The 22,246-nt window shown below is 33.9% G+C and overlaps 3 protein-coding genes across 4 annotated transcripts; 2 read left to right on the top strand and 1 right to left on the bottom strand.

Moving 5' to 3' along the window:
* The first annotated feature begins 9,435 nt into the window (after window positions 1-9,435).
* On the top strand, window positions 9,436-14,551 carry LOC122608965. The gene is made up of 5 exons (XM_043782032.1): window positions 9,436-9,552; window positions 13,311-13,396; window positions 13,501-13,958; window positions 14,073-14,234; window positions 14,367-14,551. Exons 1-5 carry the CDS (start codon window positions 9,436-9,438, stop codon window positions 14,549-14,551), a joined length of 1,008 nt encoding a protein of 335 aa, XP_043637967.1.
* A 2,071-nt stretch (window positions 14,552-16,622) lies between these two features.
* Window positions 16,623-18,715, top strand: LOC122606475. 2 transcript variants are annotated; one of them, XM_043779325.1, is made up of 4 exons: window positions 16,623-16,904; window positions 17,469-17,590; window positions 18,312-18,370; window positions 18,453-18,715. In XM_043779325.1, exons 1-4 carry the CDS (start codon window positions 16,771-16,773, stop codon window positions 18,489-18,491), a joined length of 354 nt encoding a protein of 117 aa, XP_043635260.1. In that variant the 5' UTR covers window positions 16,623-16,770; the 3' UTR covers window positions 18,492-18,715. The 2 variants fall into 2 exon arrangements, with proteins under 2 accessions (XP_043635260.1, XP_043635259.1); XM_043779324.1 differs by having other exon boundaries at window positions 18,312-18,715.
* A 1,251-nt stretch (window positions 18,716-19,966) lies between these two features.
* Window positions 19,967-21,259, bottom strand: LOC122609555. Its single transcript, XM_043782585.1, has 2 exons — window positions 20,969-21,259; window positions 19,967-20,882 (listed from the first exon to the last, which is right to left on the bottom strand). The coding sequence occupies exons 1-2, from the start codon at window positions 21,236-21,238 to the stop codon at window positions 20,112-20,114; spliced, it is 1,041 nt and encodes a 346-aa protein (XP_043638520.1). The 5' UTR covers window positions 21,239-21,259; the 3' UTR covers window positions 19,967-20,111.
* Between the last annotated feature and the right edge of the window lie 987 nt (window positions 21,260-22,246).

Below are 22,246 nucleotides of genomic sequence, written 5' to 3'. Positions count from 1 at the left end.
AAACCCAGATTCGGAAGAAGAATCATTATTATTATTGTTTGAGTTACTAACAGATTGAGACGAAAGTGATGAAGAAGACATCTTATTATAATTAAAACTGAAGAAAATGTTATAGAAGATTGAATTAATTTCAATGGAACAGAAAACAGATTGGAGAAAAATAAGAAAGTATGAAGTAAAAATGCAATTGATTTGGGATTTAGATTAAAATGAGTATATATATATTCGGATAAAATAAATATATATTTAAAATAACCGTTTGGAGGGAAGAGAGAGAAATAATGTGATTGGGTGAAAACAGCTAGTGGAGGGTACTTTTGCAGTAAAAATCTGTTGCCTCCACACGTGTCACTCACTCATTCACCAGAAAAAGGATAAATAAGTTAAACTAAATTAAATAATCTAAATAATAAAACGCACTAAGATATTTAATAATAAAAACAACTCCCAAGCTGGGTCAGACTCAGCTTACCCATTTTAACTTGATTTTTACCAAGTAAATACAGGTAATCTGTGTCAAATACAGCTTGCCCTTAAAACTTTAACAAAATTCAAAGGGGTTGAATTTATCATTACTTATCACATTGCCTTTTACATATTTAGCATACCCAACTTACTTATTAGATAATTGAACCTGTTTTCATCCAAAGGCTTGGTGAACAAGTCAGCAAGCTGATTCTCAGTAGGAATGAAATGCAGTTCAACATCTTCCTTCATCACATGATCTCTGATGAAATGATATCTGATATCGATGTGCTTGGTCCTAGAATGAAGTACAGGATTGTTGGAGATTGCTATGGCACTTGTATTGTCACAAAATATTGGAGTTTTTGAGGCAGTGACACCATAGTCTTGAAGTTAAAATTGCATCCACAAAACTTGTGAGCAACAACTCCCTGCAGCAACATATTCAACTTCTGCAGTGGAGATAGAAACTGAATGTTGCTTCTTACTAGACCAGCTTACAAGTCTGTTGCCAAGCAATTGACAAGCTCCAGAAGTACTTTTTCTATCAATCTTGCATCCTGCAAAGTCAGAATCTGAATAGCCAATTAGATCAAATCCAGAGTCTTTGGGATACCAAAGACCCAGATTGGGACTACCCTTAAGGTATCTAAAGATTCTCTTCACAGCTTTAAGATGTGATTCTTTAGGATTAGCCTGATATCTTGCACATAGACATGTAGCAAACATAATATCTGGTCTACTAGCAGTCAAGTAAAGTAGAGAGCCTATCATACCCCTATAAGTTGTAATATCAGTGGGTTTGCCACTTTTATCTTCACTCAGCTTATCACCAGTTCCCATAGGAGTTTTCATAGGAGAGCATTCACTAAGACCAAATTTGTTCAATAGATCATTAACATATTTTCCTTGATTAATGAAAATACCATTTTTAGTCTGTTTAACTTGTAAACCAAGAATATAGTTAAGTTCTCCCATCATACTCATCTCATACTTTTCAGACATCAATTCAGAAAACTTTTTGCAAAGTCTTTCACTGCTAGAACAAAAAATTATGTCATCTACATAAATTTGTACAAGTAGAATATCACCATTATATTTTCTCACAAATAAAGTCTTGTCAACATTACCTCTTTTGAGTTTATTTTCTAGTAGAAATTTGGACAAAGTATCATACCATGCTCTTGGAGCTTGTTTGAGACCATAGAGAGCCTTGTCAAGCTTAAACACATGATTAGGAAACTTTGAACTTTCAAAACCTGGAGGTTGTTCAACATAGACTTCTTCTTCCAATTTCCCATTTAGAAATGCACTTTCACATCCATTTGATAAACTTTAAATCCCTTATGTGCAGAATAAGCCAAGAACATTCTGATGGCTTCCAGTCTTGCCACAGGAACAAAGGTTTCATCATAATCAATTCCATCTTCTTGTCTGTATCCAAGAGCTACTAATCTTGCTTTGTTTCTGGTCACAACTCCTCTTTCATCCATTTTATTTCTGTAGACCCACTTGGTTCCAATCACAGTCTTAGAATGATGAGGTGTTGGAACAAGTTCCCAAACCTTGTTTCTCTCAAACTGTGTTAGTTCATCTTGCATTGCATTTACCCAAGAGGGATCTGACAGAGCCTTAGCAACATCAGTTGGCTCCATTTTACTAACAAAATTGACAAACATGCAGAAATTGCATGTTGCCTTTCTTCTTGTTTTTTCACCAGATAATGAATCACCAATGATTTGGTTGATTGGATGACTCCTTGTCTATTTAGTTACATGATGGGCATTATTTGATTCTTGGACAATGGGCTGACTCACATTAGACGTTCCAGCTTGATCATTTTGAGGAATCAAATGGTCAGCTTGGATTGGAGTTGATGGAACAGAGTCAGCTTGGGAGTCATTCACTGGAATAATTTTTTGAGGAGAAGGATCAGCTTGCACATTTTCAAAAATTGGTAACTCTTCTTCTTCAAATATTTGCTCCCCCTGAGTTTGAGCATTCTTATCTCCAACTGGTGGATTAGAGGGGGGCTCATTTTCAGGAACAACCAATTCTTCAAAATTAATATTGTCATCTTCAAGTAGAGAGCAATCTGGCTTGGAGCAACCTTCATCAATTGTCACATTTACAGAGTTTTCAATAGTTTTGGTTCTTTTATTGTACACTCTGTAGGCCTTCATCATTGTGGCATATCCAAGTAGGATACCTTCATCTACTTTCTCATCAAATTTTCCAAGATGGTCTTTTTGATTTAAAATAAAGCAAGGACTTCCAAACATTCTTAAGAAACCAATTTCTGGTTTTCTCCCCCTGAGAAGTTTATATGAAGTCTTCTGGTGTCTTTTCACAATGAGAGATCTGTTTTGAGTGAAGCAAGCTGTTTGAATTGCTTCAGCCCAAAAATGAGCTTTGACATTGTTTTGTGCCATCATGGATCTGACAGGTTCAATAAGAGTTCTGTTTCTTCTTTCTGCAACACCATTTTGTTGAGGAGTCCTTGCTGCTAAATAAACTTGTACCTTTTTCACTACAAAATGAATTAAGTGTGACATTTTTAAATTCAGTTCCATTGTCACTTCTTAACTGCCTAACAGGCCTTTTGTAGAGTATTTCAGCTTGCTTAATGAAATGAATAATACTGTCAGCAGCATCACTTTTGTGCTTTAGAAAGAGAACCTAGGTATATCTTGAATATTCATCAACAATGACCAAAGTATATCTCATTCCAGTGAATGAGGGAGCACTTATTGGTCCAAACAGATCCATATGCAGCAAATCCAAACAGCTATCAATGGTTGAGCATGTTTTTGATTTGAATGAAGCTTTGTGTTGCTTTCCTTTCTCATACTTAATCACAGGAAGGCCAGACACCAACTCTTTCTTACACAGCTTGTTGATGTCTTTGAAATTCATATGAGACAGCCTCTTATGCCACAACCAATTTAGCTCATCTTGAGTCTTTGACATGAAACAGACTTCTTTTGTGACAGTTGGATTTCTCATGTCAAATGAATATAAAGACTCATCTCTGTTTGCATTTAACACCACATTGCCTTCTAAATCCAAAACTATACCCTTATCAGAACGAAATCTTACTTCATAGCCAGCATCACACAATTGACTCACACTTATCAGATTGTGCTTCAAACCATTCACATAAGACACCCTTCTGAAGGTAAGGGGACCATTTGAAAGAATACCAAATCCTTTTGTTCTTCCTTGGGAATCATCTCCAAATGTAACACTAGGACCAGCGCTTGTCCTAAAGCTACATAGCAGGGACTTACATCTGGTCATATGCTTGGAACACCCACTGTCCAAGTGCCAGGTATGCGCATCATGATAGCCCTGCATTTTCAATAAAATATTAGTTCATTTTGGGAACCCATCCAAGGATGGGTTCACCAGAGCTGACCACAGGGTCTGACTCAAATTGGGAAACAGAACCAATATTCTTATCACATTTAGAAACCCATTGTTGCTTAAGCTAACCCTTGCCAGATTTGAAATTCTTTCTTGCAACATTTAGAGTTTCCTTTTGAACAAAACCTTTGCCTATTCCAGATTTCTTACATTCAGATCTTAATTTACTTTGATCAACAATATTTGAATCAAACACACTTGCAAGTAAATTAGTGTCGTTAGAAATCTTACCTTTTCTGGACTCAACATATTTAGAAATTATTTTGTCAGAGTCAGATTTGAGGTGGTTTGGATTAGACACAGATTTGGTTGGTAAAACATTTCCATTTGAAACAGACTTCTCATTCTTCAGAATTTTGCTCTTTTCTTTTGGAACACTATGATCTCTAATTTTCCTTTTATTTCTTTTTGATTCACCATTTTTTGACTTAAATTTTGAATTTGACACAGATTGGGTAATTGACAGTTTTGATAAATCAAGAGTTTCCTCAGGTTTTAATTCAATTACCCTATCAGATTCAGACACAACTTCAGCAATGGTTTGACCAACTTTCTCAGGATCATTAAAACCAATACCAAACTTCTAAACCAATATAATTGGTTTAGATTTCTTTCCCTTGGTTTGTATCTTGGGTGGTGAAGGAGGCTGATAACAAGGTTCCATGGCACAGACTTCACTGATAGCAATAGCTCTATCATAGTCACCATCAAAAATAGCTTGAACTTGATGAGGAACTTGCACATTAACACATTTAGCAACTCTTTTAGAACTAGTACACCATGATTCAGTTATGTGCTTGATTTTCAAAAACTTTTCTTCTGAAGTTTTAGCATCAGTGACCAAAATCGCATTTAATTGTTTTTGAGCCTTTATTTCAGATTCAAGTTTTTCAATGGTGAAATTCTTTGAGCTGACTTCTTGTTTCAAAATTGAGATTTCCTTTTTCAGTTCTTGATTAAAATGTTTTTGCAAAAGAACCTCATCACCAAGTCTATTTAACCTTGACAGCTTTTTATTATCACACAGATTGGAAAAAATATTTACCTCAGGTGGAGCAGTTTGACTTGAAGAAGCCTTGTGAGCGGACTCAGATTGCTGTTGAATTTTGACAAGATCTTCAACAAACTTTTGAGTAGCTTCTTTAGCCATAAAGCATTTGGCATCCTTGTATTTTTCATCATCAAATGATGTAGCACTTTCAGCCCAATCTTTGGCTGTCAGACTCTTTTCATCTTTTTCAACTTTCTTACTCAGCTCAGCCACTTGTGCTTTCAATGCCTTGTATTTTATCTTGAGCTTAGAGTATTTGTCACTTTTTCCACTTTTGGTTGACACAGCTTGGGAAGACTCTTTGGATCTACAATCACCAGCCATGTATCCAGGCTTACCACACTTGTAGCAAGTGACCTTGGACATGTCAAATGGCTTCTTGGTCTTATCAGCTTGCCCACTTCTACCTTTTCCTATGAATTTATTGAATGATCTCCTTCTTATCCTTTCAACTAACAAAGCCACTTCATTGGCTAAGTCCTCACCATCGAATTCATCACAATCAGATTCAGAACAAACAGAATTAGTGTTAGAAATCACATGAATAGATTCATTGATGCATGGAATGATCTCATTAGAAATTGAACTAGGGTGTTCAATCATAGATGCAACAAGTGCACTAGCAGGCCGACTATAAGAATCACCCATAGCAATTAATTTCACAGCTTCTGAACATTCTTGGTTATGAAGTAAACCAAAAAGTCCAGGGAGATCGAGATCTTGATACACAGAACTTAGTTTCACATAAGAAATGTAATTATTCCATCTAGGTGGTAAAGAATCAAGAAATTTACTTTTCAACACCTCATTTTTCTTAGTTATTCCAACAGCAGTTAAATCATTTACCAAAGCATTAAAGCGGGTATGAGTTTCAGTCAGGGATTCATATCTCAAAGAGAAAAATCTCTCATACCTCCTAGTAAGAGTGGTAATGGTAGATTCCATGGAGGTAGAGCAACTCTCAAACATAACAGTCAATGTACCCCACATTTTCTTTGCTGTAGAACACATTTTAATAGAATGGTAAATGTCTTTAGGCACAGCTTAGACAATGAAATTACGTGCTTTCACATCCAAGTTGGCTAATCTCCTATCCTCATCCCCCCAATCTGCCTTGTCCTTAACTATGGATTTAACTGTGGCAGGAATGGTTGGGTGACCTTCCCTGACCACAGCATCAACCACTACAGTCGATGTTGGCACATAAGGACCATCCACAAGGATGTCAGGCATATTGTTGTCAATGGATTCAAGGAATAAAGACATACGACCTTTCCACCCACTGAAATCATCTTTATCAAACATGGGTGGTCGGGTAGAGGAACCATTATCTACAACTAATGACATTATGCTTTACTCTTAAGGAAAATAAGCAAGGATCAAGTCAAGTTAATTCTTAACCCCTGCTCTGATACCACTTATACAGTTCCATAGGTGTAACAAAATACCAAAGTATAATGTACACAAATAGTTGTAGAGGGGCGTGAATACAACTTTTCATTTTTCCTTAGCTAAACTTTAAGAAAATAGTTTTAGAGATTCAGATATATATATATATATAACATAATATAGAAAGCAGGAATCAATAAAACAGTAAAGCAGAAATAAGCATTCTTAGACACAGATTGCGTTTTTCAAATGTAATCCTTTATTAAGAAATAATCTATACAAAGAATTACAGGGTTGTTGCGGAAACAAGATAACCTACAATATCTAAACAACCCTTTGAAATGACAAACAACAATCAATAAGTTCTTGCTCAAGAGAAGCAGCCCAAGCTGTCTTCTCACAGGCTAAGCTGTATGTAAGGGCAGAGAGAACTTTAGTGAAGAATGATCCAAAGGAATTTCACACATATGCCTTCAAGGATTGTAGTTTTTATAGGCTAGAGCTTCAGTCTCTCTTGGTGTCCAAATAAGACACATATAAGAATTTTGTTGGACGATCAAAGGAATATTAGAACGTGTCTTCATCGTACTTGTGGTCCCGAAACCTGCAACACGATATTTTGATCGTCCAATGAGAGTATGGACACGCATATGTAAATAAACCACCAACCTAGATTTTAGGAATCTTCCTTGTCATGTCATACGTCTTTATCAACAAATCCAAGTTGTAACCTTCACTTGATTGTCAGACACAAATTGCTCGTTTGTCAAGAGCAAATCTGTCTAAGTGTTTCCAAGCTGACTGTTAATCCCAAGCTGTCTTCCACCAACAACTTGATCTTCTATCTCCAATCCTCCTCTTCGACTTGGATTGAATGTTGTTACCATTTGATACAACTTGAACAACACTTGCTTCCATAAGATATTACAATTACAAAGTATGAAGCGTAATCTGGGTCATTCTCAGATCACAAGCTATGTCAGCGTAATCTGACCCATATTACTACATAAGAACCAAAAAGACTTACAAGTGTTTACATTCAGATTTGTCATCATTAAATTTACAATATGTAACACCCCACCGTTGGCGGAAACATTAGGTGTCATGAAAAGTACAGCACGACATGGAATTACATAGATACTGCTAAATGAAATAGAATATAATATATATTCCCAAAAACATGAGTTCAAAGTCATAACAATGCTAAAATAACTTATTACAACCAAGTCCATAAAGAAATAATCCAAGGCATGTAGCCTTATAGTCTGACAATAATTAAGGAGTACTAATCTCCGAAGTCCAGCCTAGCATAGCAGTCTTTATCCCTGATTAGCCTGGGCACCTGAAAAGTATACTAAAACATGTCAACACAAAGGTTGGTGAGTTCGTAGGTTTTATGTCAAAAGTCTAGTCAAAGAAATAAGTCTTTTGTCGATTCTTTTAAGTCTAAACAAGTAATAGTTCAATATATAAAGAGCAGAGTTACGTCACAATAAGTCCAAATGCCTCAATGTCTCAAAGTCCGGCCTTAGGGTACCTGCCTTAGTCCAAAGTCTCAAGTCTCAAGTCTCAACTCATACAATAAGTACGTCCAAAGCACAACAAACAGACACATAATCACACACATACAAACAAGATCAAAGCACGTCAAATGACACAAGTAACTCTATACACACAGGCTCAATATTGAACATAAAACAGAAATCGACAAAACTGTTTGAAAATAAGTATACTTTCCACCCCAAAACTTGTAAAAAGAGGGGCTACGAAACTCACCTCAAAGCAGCACAAGCACAAATACCCTAAATAAGCTCACTATCTGTCCAAAAGTCCTACATTGTCCACAAGTCACCCAGTAAGTACTTACTTATTTGCACAAGTCCATGTCTTATACTATTGTCTTAGGAAATGCCATTCTATCTTGTCAAAGTCATAAGATATATAATATATATATATATATTTATATATATAAAATAAGCGTTTTGTCCTTATAAATTGTCCATGTGAAATTCTTCTTTTAATAATTTCACATTTTAATGTTTATATCTTGTCAACTATTTATATGGAATGTCATCATAAAATATGTTAAATCCGACAAGTCATTGGCAATTTTTATACAAATGTATAATTTATATAGTATTTACAAAGTCTTATATTTAATCATATGTCCATATTAAATTAATCGTTATATATATATATATAGATATGTCCATGTCAATTTAAATCTTGTATATATATATATATGTGTCCGTAATAACTCCGAAATTATGATTATTTGGAATGAATTATAAACATCGTCTAATTAACTAGGTTCCAAATCTGGATTTTGACCAAGAATGAATAATTTTGACTTAGACCAGCAAACTTTAATTTTGACTTTGACCAGAAACCCTAATTTTGACTAAAACAAACACCTAATCAATTTTTGCCTAAAATACAAAAACAATACCCAAACCCTAATTTTTCCCAATGAGCCGCCGTTGACCACGGTTTGACCAAACCAAAAACATTTTCTGGCCGGTTTGACCGGCGTTGACCGAACGAAACATCCCAAACAAGTCTAGATCCGGCCACAAAGATGCATTACAACTCGATTTCAAGACCCAAAACATGATTATATTCCCGGATCTAAAAGATCTCGAATCCAATGTCACGACTTTGGAAGATTTCGGTTTTACTTTTCGTATGTTATGGTTTTCGGACTCAAACTTTTCGAATTCAAAGGATTTCGGATCCAAAAATCATATGTACATATATATAACCGAAAAGTATAGATATAAGTATAGAAATTTCGGATCTAAAATGATTTCGGATACTTTTATATGCACAACACCATACAATCAAAAAAAAAAATATATATATATAATATATAATAGATTTTGGATTTTTAGAAGGTAAAGAAGGAATATAACCGATTTGTATATATTTTAGTAAAGAAATTTCGGATTTAAAGGAAGAAGAAGATTCAAAATCAAAAATATACACATATATATATATATTTATGTATAAGTCCGTATATAAAAAGCCTCATATGTGCGAAACCGATTTTTTTTTATTGATGAACAATCATAGATTTATTCAAACTTACCAAAATCTATAAGAAAATGAAGAAGATGATGAAGATTGATGAAATCGGTGGTGGTTCGTGGTGGTCGGCTGCAAAAAGAGAGAAGGAGAAGAGAAGGGGGGCGGCTGAGAGGAAAAAGGAGGAGGGAGAAAGGGTTTGTGAGAATGAGGGGGGAGAGGTGTGTAGGTTAGGGTTTTGATGTTCCTACTCCCCCTTTGACCGATTTTGACCACCCTTTGATCTCACTAAAACTCGTTTGACTCGACCAATTCACAAAACCCGAGACTCGTTAATTTATTTTGTCGTCATATTTAAACGTAACTTTTTAATAGCTTTCTAACGGATATAAACATGTCTATTTTTACTTATTAAATCTTTAATTAATTTAATTTTAAGTATTTTACTTAATTTGGCATTTCCACAAGACAACTAGTATTATTCCATTCTCGAGTCCACGTACAATTTTTCTAAAGTCTAAAGGCTCATAAAGCTCAAATAAAACAAAAACCCATTTATTCCATGATAAAGTCTTAAAGCCTAACGACGAACATAAATGAAACAACTTAAAATGACCGGAAAAGTAATTCAGGAAAACGCTCCGATGACAGTTGTCACACAATATTCATTGGGACTCAACAAGACATTTTAATGCATTTAGCCAAGTATTATACTCAGCACTTAATGACTAAAAAAAACAGGCCCTATTTGATTAAAAAGGAATTGAGCTTTCATCTATTTCATATTATTCATGTTGTATATAATCATCTTTCAAATTTATTATACACTCATTTTATATCTCACATTATTGTATGCAATGACTTAAAAAGAAGTTAAGTTGCTATTATTAAATATACTGCAGTAAAAAAAATTTACTAAAGATAATTTATAGCATGTTTGGTAAAAGCTCTTCGAGAGTTTTAGCTTTTAATTTTGTACAATAACCTCTTATTGTATTAAAAACTTTGTTTGGATACAATTAGTTTTACCTTTTATTTGAAATAAAAAACTATAAAATGAAACGTTACTTGAAATAACATTTTGGGAACCTTTACTTTCAATGAAGCTTTTAATATTTAAATATTACATAAATACATCTTAAAGTTGCAACTATAACTACCTAGCAAACATCTCTAAAAACTAAAAGTTATAGTTAAAGTTTTAACAACGACAATTAAAAATTACAAACTACAAACTACATTAAATTTATACCCTTAATTATTCTAAGTCATTTTAGTCATTTAATACATGAATAAGATGAAGTTTAAAAATAATTGCGTATATAATTTAAATAAAGATGCATACACTCTATAAGAATTAAAGTCTTTTTTTTTTTTACTTCTCATTATATCTAAGTGGTTGAGCTCCAACTTTACATGCTGAAAATCTTAAGTTTGAGATATGAAAAAAACATTTCAAGAAATTTAACAAATAAAGTTCTGCAATGAAACAGATTTGAGTCCTGAGAAGGAGACAAAGTTTTATCACAAATAAATGTCGTGTATGTGGGCGGTTTCCCCTCCTACTAAGTATTAAGGGTGAGAGGACTCTCTAACACGGACCCAGTTTAAACAACGTAAAAATTGGTTGCGTGTGAGGCATCCTATAGACACCTCAAAAAAGAAAAAAATATATCTAAGTTTTGGTAAGTCTTTTTTAATTGATCTTTCTTTATATATAAAATAAAAACTCTAGAGTCTTTTGGTATACCCTTGTTTTTTTATTACATGTCCTAATCACAGATTTACATATCCCACAAAATGCAAGGCCATTTGTAAACATTAATATCCACAAAACAACTGTCAAAGAAAGCTTACATTATTGACACCATTTGTACGGACGGCCTACCCACAACCTACCAAGTACCGATACACAAACACACACAATATGGTAAGTTGGTTTCTTTATGTTCATTATTATTTTACTAAATCCTATAATCTTCTCATTATTATTTTACTAAATTGGTTTCTCTATGTTCATTATTATAAGTATAAAAACCCTTTCTCATAAATCCATTACAGTATATTTTTTGTTGGATCGCATCAGGATTCTATGCTATAAAAACTCTTGCATAATTACATTTAACTATAAAAGTGGACAAATAAAATGGAAATAAAGTTATGTGACATGAGATTTTGGATTGAGTATCATATTGTTGTTGGTATTGTTCTTGTTATATAAAATGGTGAGGTTTGGATTTTGTGGCTGATGATGAGATATTATATTATGTTTAGTTTGTTACAAAGATATAAATGTATATATATATATCTGTACATATATTTTCTTGGTAGGGTTGGGAAGTACTGAAATTGACCAAGTCTTTTTGTGGTCAAGATTTTTGTGTGGCTAGGGTTTTACCTTTTTTGAGATGATATGGATGGAACCTCCCAAGTGGTGGTTAAAGTTTATGTGGTATTGGAGCAAGACTTTGTAGATTGGGAGGTGATACCTGCACAACATATTATAGACGCCATATACAATAAATACATATTTTATTGTATAATGTATATAACTGTGTAAAATGTGTATTGTTACGTACGGTTAAGATATGTTGTGAGAGTATTATCTCCCTTGTAGATAACTATATATAGTCGCTAAAGACCCAACGACATCATGATTACCAAAATGAAACTTGTTTTTTAGCTCTTATCTTGACTGGTAATTCTGATATAGATATAGATTTTATAAAAAAAGATAAGTTGGGTTATTACTCGATATATTTTTGTTTGTGTTATGCATAAAGGTTGATATGGTCTTCGTACATTTTCGACCCTATGGTACACCTTTTTGTGTCTAAAACTTGAGTTAGGCCTTGTTTCTATTTTACTAAATTTTCATGTTTCTTTTTTGACTTAACAAACAAACATAACCATCAATTACTTATATTTTACCTAATACATACAGACATTCTTAATGCATTCAGCCACTTAATATACTCAGTACTTAATGACTAAAAAAAGAAACGGGCCCTTAAATTTATTCTTTTACATTACTTGTCATAACTTTTTTTTATATTCGTATCTCATCACTAATGGAATCGGGTATCGTTGTTGTATATATAAATTGAAGTTAGAATATATATTTATTCTTATGTAAAAACTTGTTGAGCAGGTAGATTACAATCATGCATCATGATCCATTCATTGTAGATATTAGTAAAAGCTGGTATTTGTATTTTCTGGCCCTTCAATTTGTTTATTTAAAGTTGTTTAACTCATGTGCTAATTGGTTTGACAAATTTTAAACATGATAAAGTTTCAAATTGGATATGGATATTTGGATTACACTTTCCTGTAGTGGGACCCAAGAAATAGGATTGATTCATTTGTTTTGTATCAGTTGGGTGGAGGGGGGACAGCTTCTCATTCATTTATTGAATTTGCTTCTTTTAATGGTTTTTTTTTATTAATAAAAGTTCAAATCAAGAGCATATCTTAATGCATAATAAAAGGGAAGATATACATATATGTCTGCATGGAATTTCTTTCATAGCATATTATATGGACACGTTATTTTATTCAATTCTATAGAATTTGACTGTTTCAGAAAGAGTTGCTTTGCAGATTGTTTTGTTTCCTATATATATATATGGGAAAACCTTTTTAAGGCTAACTACTTAATGTAACCATTTTATAACCTGATTCTTAATTGGAACTTTGAAATGTAGATTGACTCATGACCTTGTGGCCCATTATATCTTTTCAAGATTGTGTACTTGTGATACTTTACTTGCATTTAATCATCCAAGTTGAGGTGTATTTTGTGGACCAAGTTTAATGTCACAAAAAGTTCTATTACCATAATTTAGAGTAACAGAGTCAAGTAAGTTAGGTATTATAAATTGATTATTCTCCAGAAAACTTAACATATACACAATAAGTATAACTGGAAGTTGTCACATGTACTACTTTGCAGGTTAAACCTTGTGATATATGTGGTGACATTGGTGTCGTTGAAGCTATTATTACGTGTTGTGAGTGTAAAGCTTCCCGTGAGCATCTGTAAGAATCCTCTTCTCTTTGATTCAATACATTTATAAAGTTACTATAAAGTGTAAACACCTTGTGTGTTTTACTAATGTGTATTAAATATCACTTTTTATCAGCTACTGCATGAGGGTGGTTAGGACAGAAGTGCCACCATTTTGGACTTGTCTTGAATGTGAGCAAAAAAAGTTAATTTCGCCGTTTACTTCTGATGAGCAAAAGCTTGAAACGCCAACCAAAAATGTCTTGAGCTCACCAGGGAAAAGCGCCCGGGTCTTAGAAGGCCCAAAGAGACCACTTTTAGCTAGCCGGTTTCATTTCAAGGAGAAAAGAGTTGACACGGGAAGGACACAATATCTTAGTTGTGAAGAAGCTACAAAGCTTTCTACAGGTTCCAATAAGCGTTCAAAAACTCCTTTACGCTCTGTTCATGGATCACCAAAATCTATGCCACCACCATGTGAAAGGACACCAGTTAAGTCACCAATACGTGAAAGGACAACACAACATGAAAGGAGTAAATCTCTTGAACCAGAGTTGAAGCAACCATTTCGTCAACAATCAGCAAGCCCAAATGGTGAGACTCTTTATGAATTGTTTTAGTTGAGAAATAGAGAAGATGATTGAATGATATAGTTTGTACATACATAACTATTATGAAATTTATAATATCTCATGATCACTTCTGTAGGAAAAGCTGTCATGCCTTTCACAAACAAACATGATGCTACCCCCTCTATCAAGTCCCCTGAACGTGCAAGGACACCTATTGTATCACCATCGTGTGAAAGGGCTGCTAAGTTTGAGCCACATCTGCAGCAACTCATTGTTCAACAATCAACTTGCCTGAAAGGTAAAACTCTTTATTTCTCGTCAATTAGAAATAGAAGATATGTAGTTAGACTATGCATTATTGTATTTATAGTTTGCGAATACAAGATTCATGTAATCATGACAAAGTTATTTCTCATAATCACATATGCAGAAAAAGTTGTCTTGTCTTTCCATAATAAGGGTTGTGCTGCACGGTATACCAAGTCTCCTGTACGTACAAGGACAATGGCAGAATTACAACAAGAAGAAGAAACTATTAAAGTTAAGTCAGATTCGCAAAAACATGTTGTTCAAAAATCAACTAGACCAAAAGGTGAAACTCTGTCTATATTTTAGTTAATTACTAATAGAAGATAATGACCTGCAAAGTTGCAAGGAATGCGTGTATTATCTTGTTTATGAATGAGATTGTTTTGATATTCATATCGAGGGTGCTACTTAATTCACATAATCACTTATGCTGAAATCTTTGTCATGCCTCTGAAAACAAAGGTGATGCTACACCATCTAGCAAGTCCCCTGCATGTGAAGGATGTTTATTCGTTTATTGCATAAAGAACCGACTACGGAAATTGAGCCACATTCACAGCAAAATCTTGTTCAAAATTTAACTGGCCAAAATGGTCAGGCTATTTATGTGATGCTGTTGTTGATAAGTAGTAGAAGATACTTTAGTTCTTTAACATAAACTTATTATGGAATTCACGTCGTGAGTGCTAAATTATTTCCTTTAATCACTTCCTCAGAAAAAGCTGTCCAGCCTTCTCAAAATAGAGTGGATGAGGCTACACCGTCTGTTAAGCCCCTTATGTCTTCTACAACTAAAAGAATGTTGACTGAAAGAGAAATGACAATACGTACATATTCTATTACATCATCACTTGATGCTATCTTGAGTTCTAATATCTTTGAAGTCCTTTTTTTTAGTTTTGATGTTATCTTGATTAATGTGATGCATTATTTGGAATCATTCAGCATGTACTGAAGCCATCCCTCCCATAAAAGTAGCTGATGTTGGCAGAGAAATAGTGATAGCTAAATCTCCCAAAGCACCAGAAAAACCTGAGACCAACCCAGGTACAAAGAGGGGTAATTCTCCGTAGTGTCAGTCTTTGTTACAGTCTAATTTTCAGGTATTTTCACCATGTTGTCATTAGAGATGCTACGTTTATTCATATGAGTCGAATAAAATAAATAGCTATAAGGGAAATGAGTCAAATGGATCAGCCAGGTTGAAAATCATCCAAAGTGTTTATCATTGTAATACTTAGGTTTTGTAAATGTATCAGTGGATCAATATATTAACAAAACATAATGAACAAAAATTTGTGAGCCAACGCTGCACAACCTGTGTGGAATCATATACTAAAAACAACCATTTCAATGGGAGCCTGTTTTAACTCGTTACCTAACCTGCCCAATCTGCTCACTTTGTCATATCAGGTCGTAATTATTATTTTTGTATTTTGAGAGAATACCTTACTTGATAGGTGGCAAAAATCATAGTGATGCGGAGGCACGGAATTCTGATGCTGGGAAACCAAATCTAACAATTGGTTTGCCTGTTTGTGAGACGAATTGTCCATATATTCCTTCTTTTCTTTGTTACTGGATGTAAGCAACTTATCCATTTTTACAAACATATTAACAGACTAGCAGTTACCACCAATGCATTCTTGTTCTACTGCTATATTAAAAAAAAGGAATCTACATCCGACTTTTGATCATCTCTTTACTTTCTGAATATAGATTTTTAAAATCACATTTCTGTGTGTAGATTACAAATTGCAATTATCTCTTACTAATCATTCCTCTAGTTTTAAAACTATTAGTCAAGTGCTGCCCAAATGGCCTTTGTTCAGCCTCAAAGGCTTTATTGGTATGAAATCGTTCCAATGAGAACAAAAGTTATAATTTACTCTCTATCAATGCTGCTTCTTTGATAGTTATAAGGGTGTTGGCATTGGGTGTGGGTTGGAGCATGGGTTCAACTGTTCAACCAACCCATGCGGGAACACCCGCGCCTTCAACGTGGGTTGATGTTTCACACGTTCGGAACCAGGAATGAGTTGGGAAGATTTTTGCAACCGTTGAACATTTAATGGCTAGAAAACAAAATTTCCAATCATTTTCATTTAATGGAATATTAATTTAAAAACTAAATAAATGTAGTGTGGGTTGGTGAAGCCAACAAAATTAGGAGATGTGGGTTGAAAAAAATAAAATTGAGGTAGCACAAGGGGATGGGTTAAATGTGTGGGTTGAGTGATCTGGTATGGGTTCCATTGCCATTACCCTAAGAGTTGTCAGGTTTTAACTATAAGACCGATCTCATTGCAATATTGAAGTCAGGAAATCGACATCTGTTATTCTCAGAACTCAGAAATTGACTTTCCTTAAAACAGATGGAAGTTTTGGTTCTACTTTATAAAAGATCATTTACATTGACATGTTTATTTTGTAGGGGAAATCTTTTTCTACCAGATCGGCCTGAGAAATTTAATGGAGCATTCAGGGCTCATCTCCCATCGAAAGCACACTATAAGGTCTTTGAGATGGTGAAGGAAATGCCTGAACATCTTTACTTTCAGCTAGTTCCGAGGCATGAAGTATGGATGGGGATATTTCCAGACAATACTCCTGATACAGATGACATTGGGTTGTACTTCTTCCCGAAGTTCAAAAAGAGGTTTACATCTCAACCATAGATAAATCAGTAAACTCTAGTCAACTAGATGACCTTAATTTTTGACCTCTATAATGGGTGCCAGGCTAAACATGTTTAGATATAAACGGGGTAGATTGGGTTCTTATTTTAAAGCTAGCAGTCAAATGGGACAAAATTTGGACAAAACTGGTTGAGTGTATTAAGTGTACTCAATGACATAATGAAGTGCTCTACAAGACTCTAAGCTTCATATTATTTTATTCATAAAAATTAGTTTAACTTTCAGTTTCTATAAGCATATTTAATATGCTAAACATTTGTAAAATCTAATAAATAGACAAAAAGATGATAGCAGGTCAAACCATCATCTTTTGAACCAGTCTAGATTTTTACCTGTTTTGATCCAAATCCGTATCGACCTATCACTGACGATTGATGTATACGTTTTGATTGCTTGGTAAAACACAAATGTAGGGTTTAAACTTATAACCTTTAGATCAATCCTGAATGTATGTAATATAATTACAAATTTCTTTCTCTTATGATAGCCTTGACTCCAAAACGTGTTATTTTGTTTATTTATAGTTCTGAGAGTGATAGCTCTATAATTGACTTACTTTGGAAACAAAATTTGGTGATGAGAAGCTCGGTTAAAGGAAGGGTGCTATTGGTTTTTTCATCTAGACTCCTACCATCACAATCTCAAGGTACGCTCATAAAGTCAGATGATCAACAGTGATGTAATTTTGGGTTGACCCTGAGTCAAGTCAGAGAAAATTTGTTCATTTTTTGCTATATGGTTATCTTTTCATGGATATATTCTGGCGTAAAAGAAAGACTGGAAACGAAGAAAATTTGTTAAAAAACTTCTCCTGTCCCAAAATAAAAATAAATTTCTATTGAACACCATGAAAGTTCTAACATTCTACTCTTGGAACTGTTCCATGTTAGTCTGACTGATTACTGAAAATGGTATTGATATGTATCCCAATATTCCTTCAGTTGCTTGTCGTAGTTCACAAAAAAAATTAAATGTTTTGTTCATAAAGAACATCCGATGCACCTCTAATTTATCAACTGTGAAGGGATTTGTCATTTCTATTTCTGTAATCTGTTTTTCATTCTGTATTCATTTTTGTAAAAATCCACAATTTATCCATGATCTTAAAATCATGGGTTGGTTAGCATTTCTTATTTAGCCATATTTAAGTTGCAAAGCTAAGCAAATGAGAGACTGGGTGTGTGTTTTTGCAAACCTTGGTGTTTTTTTTTTGCATCTCTCCATGTGTTGCATCTATCTTTTGAATATAAGCTAGATTTTCTTTTTTTCTATAATTGCTAATTATGCTTATTCTCTCCTAAATTAGCATTACAAAAAAAAAAAGTTTATAATTAACTGTCACATCACATGTTTTTTTCTGTTTTTAGAATTTCAAGGGAGTTACTTTCTATGGGGAGTCTTTTGTTGTCCAAAATATCTCCAAAAGGTGACTGCTCCACGACCCTCGTCTAATGATGTTCCTCCAGGTTTTGAGAGAAACTCTAAACCGTATGATGACATTCCACCAGGTTTTAAGAGAATATGCAAGACTTGAGATTGACATATGACTGACATCAGAACAGTGCATACATATGAAACTGACGGGTCTTCGTTAGCTTTGAAGAAGATAGGTGCATATTGATGGTTTTGATTTAAAATTGGAAATGAAACAAGGGTATACTTAGATTGCTAGAAACAAGTTTATATGGTAGTATGCCCTCTTTATTTTCAGTCCATTATGAATACTATTTGATCTTTTGTGGTGCAAAATGGATTTGTTGATTTATTTCAAGTTGCATGAGACATTTGGTATGTTGCAGATCCTTTTCGTCAGATGTTTTGCTTTTAAATTGTTGTAGCTAGAGTTAGAGGTGGTCTTTATCACTGTATCAATGAACGAGTCAATTTGGGTTAACAGGAGTCAATTCGGGTTATGTTCTATCAATAACAAGTTAGATTAACTTCAAGTACTTGGCTAACGAGCCAAATTGATTTAAACACTATGATAAGTTTGAAACTCAAATTGTAATGATCTGTGTTGTAACATTTTTATCCTTTTTCACCTCTAGAAGAAAAAGAAAAGAGTTAGAAAGTGTTTGTAAGTAGCTCAGCTCATCCGGCTACGGCGTAAATAAATCATTTTAGTTTGTTCAGACTTGCAAGTTAGGGTGAGCAAAAACGGAAAACCTATAACCGAAAAACTAGCAAAACATAACCAAGTTAACCAGTCGAAGCTAAGAGACCGTTAACTATATAGACAGTTACCCATCTGGCCATCTTACTAATTCTTATTTTTGTTTTAATTTATTTTAAGTCTTTGTTTCCGTTATTTTATTCTATATTGTATGTAAGTTTTCCAATGGGCAAAAAGTCAAAAACTGGAGCTGGATTTGGGCGTTTACTCTTTTGGTTAAATAACCAACCAAATAAAACCCAGCTAAAAATATTTGACAATTAACTTATCACAATAAATATATTATAACAAGTTGTATAAATCGGTAACACATACATGAGATTCAATTCCAGCTTTATTTGGTTGGTAAAGGATTTTGTCTATTGGGGAAAAAACCGTGTCAATTCATGGTACTAGTAAATTTTTATAAATAGTTTAGAAATAGAAATAGAATGATTCAACATTTAACCATTACAAAAAATACATATACTATGGGTGTGTTTGGCAAAACTAGCTGGTAGCTGAAAGCTGGTAGCTGTAACTGAAAGCTGGAGGCTATAGCTGTTAGATAAATTTAAATGTTTGGCAAAGTAGCTATAGCTGTTAACAATATATGTAAAATGACAAAAATAGACATACACATAATTTCTTTCATAATTAAATATCGCATGGTCATTTTAATAAAGTAAAACATATTCGTTTACAAACACTCGAAAACATAATATGATAATACTAATCACTAATGACGTGCATTCCATATCAGAGTAGCAATGTTGTTACGAACTTGTTTCATCTCATTCATCTCGTTTGGATATTGTTCCATTGTAGTAACGGTTACTAACATCATGTAGTTCATCTCGTGGTATGTAATTTGGATATTGTTCCATTGTAGTAAACAAGATGTCTTCTTGAGAATTACGAATATAGTTATGCAACGCAAATGTAGCCATAATAATATCAATTTGTGTTTGCACATTATACTTGGGCATTTCACCTAGTATCTTAAATCGTTTCTTTAAAATTCCGAATGACCTCTCAATATAACTTCGTAAAGATGAATGCGAACGATTAAAAGCTTCTTGCATATTATTCGGGGGCTCTCTTTGAAATTGAGATTTTTTAGCCATGCCACCCTACCCTCATCATGTCGCACACTCATAAACATTTTTCTTTTCACGGGATCTTCCAGCAAATCCATTGCAAAAAACCACAACTCCTCATATTCATTCAGCAATCCTGCATCTACCATACGGTTAAGCACACCCACAGCAACATCAACACTAACCTCATTACTTTGACTGGGTTTGGAAGAACTTGACTCTAACATGTCAAGAACACGTTGTTGATTCAAATTACTTTGAGTTAAATGATCTTTAAGCATTGAAGCTTCTAATGAGTCTCTCCCTTTACGTTTCATATTGACTGGTTTAGGCTTAGTATTTATTTTAGTAGGCTTCTCAACATTTTGTGCAACTCCACTTGGGCTTGGTGCTGATGCATCATCTTGAATGACCTTTTTCATAAAGGTACCATAGAAGCCAGCTTCTTGTTTTTCCAGTCTTTCAAGTGTTTCATTGTATACTTGATACGCATCTTCATTGTCACCTCCCTCAACATTTTCATCATCAAGGATCTCAACATGCACCCCAGTGAATGTAGTTGGATCCATAGAGGGTGCCACACAATTTTCCCCACTTGCAACAGCATCTCCATATAATAGATCCCATTCTTCTTGTAGTTGTTTAGATGGTTGATTATTTTGAATTCCTTCATATTTTTGGTTTTCCTACACAATATAATGATGAACAGTTTGTTGATTATCATTTTGAGTAGAAGATTATATTGTATTTAAATATTAGATAATATGGTCACCTGAATTTTTTTAGCCCACCATTCATCATCGCAATCAAGTTGACCAGTACTTTCATTCCAACCAAGTCCAGTCTCCCCGTGCTTTAGCGACTTCCAAAGATTGTACTCTTTTCTCATACCATCATACTTATTTTTCAAAGCTTTATCACTGGGGAATTTACGGTTTATCATTTTTTCGAACTCTGGCTGAAGGGTAACCCATTTGAAAGGATTATTTCGACCATGCTTCGTGATATATTTGTTTAAGAACCGACATAACTCCAAAACCATTTCTTTTGGCCAATTTTCTCTCTTCCCTGTTTTATTATTAGATTGTTTCTTCCCTATTTGTTTTTTACATTCCATCTAGCTACACCATAAATATATATATTTCAGTTTATACGTAAGCTACACAATAACTATATATATACACAATTGCATAAAAGTGTACAAACAGTGGGGAGTTGACCTATAAGTTATGTATATATGCGATATATTATGTGCTCTATCTCATAAATCATTCTATAGCATTATAATACAACAATTTGATTTGCCAAAGGAAAGGTACTGTGATACTCTTCAAAATGACTGTTTGGAACAGGGAACTCTTCAAAATGACCATTCCTCATTCGATTGATCATTGACTCTTTTGTATGTCAAAGAATTGTGTCATTCAATTTACTATATATCATGGGTGTCAAGGTAACAAATAAAGTAAAATTAACAGGTGAATGAAAAGCAACGTAAAAACTAGCACCACATTACAGCAAGGCAATCAACCAGCCTACCTCATCATCGATAGCAAGTAAAACCTCAAACCTCTAGTTTCACTTTTTCATAAATCCATGACCCAAAACTATTTTAAGACCAAATCAAAGTTATACAACAACATGTACAGCAACATGCAACATGCTAGAGCAACATGTATAGCATATCATACAAGCAGAAATTCAATCAATAGTCTACATATTCATGAACCTGGAACTCTACATACAGGATACACATTTCGAAACTCAAAGTTAAATTTGATTCGACATATTCGAGAACTAAACGCGAAGCAAATAAGGTTGTCACACACACCAATCTATTTTTAAAAAAAAAACCGTAGCTAAAACATATTAGGGTCGTCACATGCACCAATCTAGTTCAGAAAATAACGTACTTGTGTTTACGATAATCTTTAGCATTCAATTTAGCATAATCTTAAGCATTTAATTTAACATAATCTTTGGCATGTATGTTGAAGTAATTTGATTAACCCATGCCACAAACAATAATCTTTAGCATTCAATTTAATAT

This window comes from Erigeron canadensis, chromosome 7 (genome assembly GCF_010389155.1).
Source record: "Erigeron canadensis isolate Cc75 chromosome 7, C_canadensis_v1, whole genome shotgun sequence".
Classification (NCBI taxonomy): domain Eukaryota; kingdom Viridiplantae; phylum Streptophyta; class Magnoliopsida; order Asterales; family Asteraceae; genus Erigeron; species Erigeron canadensis.
Note: the sequence above shows the minus strand (reverse complement) of the source record. Positions and strands in the feature narration are given on the sequence as shown.